The sequence below is a fragment of the Nicotiana sylvestris genome, chromosome 11, assembly GCF_000393655.2.
Source record: "Nicotiana sylvestris chromosome 11, ASM39365v2, whole genome shotgun sequence".
Classification (NCBI taxonomy): Eukaryota; Viridiplantae; Streptophyta; class Magnoliopsida; order Solanales; family Solanaceae; genus Nicotiana; species Nicotiana sylvestris.
Window position 1 is genome coordinate 100585482 of NC_091067.1, and position 3991 is coordinate 100589472.

The 3991-nt window shown below is 32.2% G+C and overlaps 2 protein-coding genes across 2 annotated transcripts; both read left to right on the plus strand.

The window, feature by feature from the left end:
* Window positions 1–239: 239 nt before the first annotated feature.
* Window positions 240–1834, plus strand: LOC138881398 (uncharacterized). The gene is made up of 6 exons (XM_070161620.1): window positions 240–363; window positions 638–738; window positions 917–957; window positions 1067–1483; window positions 1535–1617; window positions 1779–1834. Exons 1-6 carry the CDS (start codon window positions 240–242, stop codon window positions 1832–1834), a joined length of 822 nt encoding a protein of 273 aa, XP_070017721.1.
* Window positions 1835–2048: 214 nt separating this feature from the next.
* LOC138881399 (uncharacterized) lies at window positions 2049–2809 on the plus strand. Its single transcript, XM_070161621.1, has 2 exons — window positions 2049–2384; window positions 2501–2809. Exons 1-2 carry the CDS (start codon window positions 2049–2051, stop codon window positions 2807–2809), a joined length of 645 nt encoding a protein of 214 aa, XP_070017722.1.
* Window positions 2810–3991: the final 1182 nt, after the last annotated feature.

Here is a 3991-nt window from a genome sequence, read left to right on the forward strand (position 1 = left end):
CTGCAACAAACGCAATTATGTCCAAAATCTCAATTATGCTACAACTGAATGGGAATTGGGATAGCTATGGGAGATTTAGAGAATTTCAGGTCGATGTCATTGTAGTCGATAAGGATGCGAGTTATAGTCTATTGATTTCTACAATAGCACAACAATTAATGATCGATACATCTGAAAAAATTATAGAAATCAAATACATTATCAACGAGCATTGTCCTCCAATGGAAATTAGGAACGATATGGGTGTTTGTGTATACATGGAGACGAAAAAGGAAAACAAAAACTTAGGATCATATCCGCTATGTATAACTGTTCGTGATTTCAATATGGAATTAAGTATCACCAATGAGAACACAGCTGCAGGTTTGTGCTGTTCATTTTTCTATCAAATTCTGGTTGTATGTCAATATCCTACACCTTATCTACATTTTAACTACAAATAAACTACATGTCAGAGTAAATATATATATCAGTATGGATTTTCATAATATCTACAAAATTTCTACATTTATTCTACACTAAAACTACATATCATTTGAAAAATTAATATGAAATACAAATTTACAATTTTTCTACAAATTATCTTCAAAATTTCTACAAACTGTTCATAACAGTATTTATCTTTATTTTCGTGTAGGTTCGTCTGGAACATTAATGTTACTTGATATGCCAACATCTCCCGTTATAGAGGAATATGAAAGTATAATAATAACAGATAGTACACCAAGTTTTATTGAAGTATGACAAGTACACCAAGACAAACAAACAATTGCAAATGCAATGAAACACTATCTGTCATGCACAAGTTCCAATTCAAGGTTAAAAGATCTAGTGCTAGAAGGTATGGACATATGAATGGTTGGCTCATATTATTTTTTTAATTTTGTAGTTTATTTGTAATTTTTTACTTCTTCAGTTTTTTCTTGTGATAATGTTTATCAGTATTGTAGATGAATTGTAGTTATGTTGTATATAAATTGTATAATGTGATCGTTTAAGCTAAAACAATCTGTTTTCTTTTTAAATCTACATTTTAAATCGTGTTTAAATTGTATTTATTTTGTAGCTACTGGCTGATATGTGTTGGTGAAAACTGTACATGGCACTTCAAGACAACTAACATAAATGATTCTGGAATGTTCAATGTCAGAAATTTCAACAACCAGCACACATGCTCTTTAATGGACAATATATTCATACAACGCAAACCTACTGCCATGGTAGTTGGTAGCATGTTTATTCCAAAATATTTTGATCCTAAGACAATTTACACACCAAAAGACATACAATTTGACATGTTGTCTGAACACGACGTGAATCTAACCTACATGCAAGCTTGGAGAGCAAAGGAAAAGGCTTTACAATTTTTGAGAGGTCATCCTGTTGACTCCTACAGCAAATTGCCTAGTTATTTGTATATTCTCGAGAAGACTTATCCGGGGTCTATAGTTAAACTGAAGAAGACGGACGATGACTGCTTATTGTATGTATTTGTTGCGATGTGTACGTCAATCAGTGGTTGAAAATATTGTAGGCCAGTTGTAGTAGTTGATGGGACCTTCTTAAAGTCAGCATACAAGGGAATAATGCTAACAGCTAGTACAATGGATGCAACAGGTATTGAAGTTTTATTGTAGAAATATTGTAACTTGTATGTTTTTTGTAGTACTTGCAGATTTATTGTAGATATATTGTAGAAAAGTTGTAGTTTGTATGTATATGACTTTTTCTGCATTTTTTTCTGTAGCCAATTAATTGATTTTTGCCACATAATGTAGCTACCATAGTACCATTGGCATATGCTATTGTTGATTCAGAAAATGACGTATCATAGAAGTGGTTTTTTGAGCAATTCAAACATGCATATGGTAAAAGACCAAATATGTGTGTTGTTTCGGATCAAAATGAGAGTATCTTGAAGGCAACATCTATTGTTTATCCCGGTATGCCACATCATTCTTGCATGTGGCATATTTGGACAAATATATGGGCAAAGTTCAAGAAAGGACATCTAAAGCGAATTGTACTTTGCTGCGGCACGGTCATACATGCTTGATGAATTTAATGAAAGGATGTCAAAGATTGAAGAGATTGACCCCTATGTTAAAGCATACTTATACGATATTAGCTATCATAGATGGTCTCGAGTACATGCTACGATGAACAGAACTTGGACAATAACATCAAACATTGCAGAGTCGTTGAATGCTGTAACAAAATATGGAAGAGAGCTGCCGATAGTAGAACTATTAGAGTATATGAGGACCCTTCTTGAACGTTGGACGAAGAAAAAGTTATTGAAAGTAAAGGGTACATTCACATACCTTGGGTTCAAATTCAACAAAGAGTTGGATGAAAACAGAACATTGTCGCACAAGCTTAGAGTAAGATCTTATCATTTATTGCATCAAATTAATTTATACAGGACAATGTAGATAATTTGTAGATATTTTGAGTTTAACCGTCTATGAATTTTTTTTGGTTTGTAATGTAATCGTAGGTGAGGGCTTCAACAGACTACATCCATACAGTACTAGATGGTGTGAGGCGCTATATTGTTTGTCTTGAAAACAAGAGATGTAGTTGTGGGCAATTCCAGCTTGATGAACTTTCTTGTCCACATGCTTTGGCTGCTTTAAGACACAGAGATGAGTCTTTTGAACAATATTGTTCTCCTTATTACACAAGGGAGAAACTCTTACGTACTTATGAAATACCAGTAAATTCCCTGCTAGATGAAAGCAAATGGAATGTGCCACAACATATATCTGAAGAAGTAGTAAATCCACATATAGGAAGGAAAAGATAGCCAGGAAGACCTCAAAAGGAAAGATACAAAACATATGATGAATAAATTCAAAGAAGTACAAGGTTTCATGTGGCAACTGCGGAGGAGAAGGGCATAACAAAAGATCTTGCAAGAATGCACCAAAAAAGAAATAAAATTTTATGTAGTTAACATAATATTTCATAAAAATTGTTGGTGAGCTCAGGATAACAGATTTTGATGTGTAATTGTTGAGGTTTTTTAATATCATAATGTAGTTTGTTAGGATTTTTCTGTATTGAGATAATACTTTCATAAAGTGATTTGTTTATGAATGGTTTCTATATATATAATCTACCACTTTTTTACTATCTCTAGCATCCTTTACATAGTTGTTAATGTGTAACTACAAATTATCTACAATACAACTACAAAAAAATTACATTAACTGGAATTGACAGAATAACTACATTATAAATCAGTAGTAAAGGAGTTATATACTAAAATATTGTAGATCAAGTACTGTATACATTCAACAAATTAATATAAAAGCAACAAAATACATTGTTAAATTTTTTCTACAAATTCAACTACAAAAAAAAAACTACAATAGCTGGAGCTGACATAATAGCTAGATTATAACTCAGCTAGAAAGAAGTTATATGCTAAAAATAATGTAGATCAGGTACTGTTTACATTCAACTAATTGAATGTAAAAGCAATAAAATGTTTAGTTACTGATTTTTACACTTTATCTACAGAAAAACAACAAAATAACTACATATTTTTGCATTGACAGAATGACTGTATAAAAATTCAGTTGGAAAGGATTTATATGCTAAAATAATGAAGATCAAGTACTGTAAACATTCAACAAGTGAATATAAAACCAACACAATGTTTCCATTTGAACTCCTATATTGGAGAAGAAAAAAAACAAAGGCTACTATAATTGTAGCGCAAGTCTGCCACAATTAAAACCCAACAATACTGTTCAAACACTTGTCTACTATCTTTCTTATAAACTAGCATCAACTAAACAATTGTACTACATGTTCCATCCAAAAAACATTACAACTACTTCTTCTTCCTCTGCACTCGTGTTTTCTCATTCAAAGCTGGTGCACCTTTTCTCCTTGCCAATTTGCCTGTCACCTCACTATCACTAATTGCCCATGCTCCTGCTTCTTTCTATCATAGTCCCAAAGTAGCGCTCCATAGCGT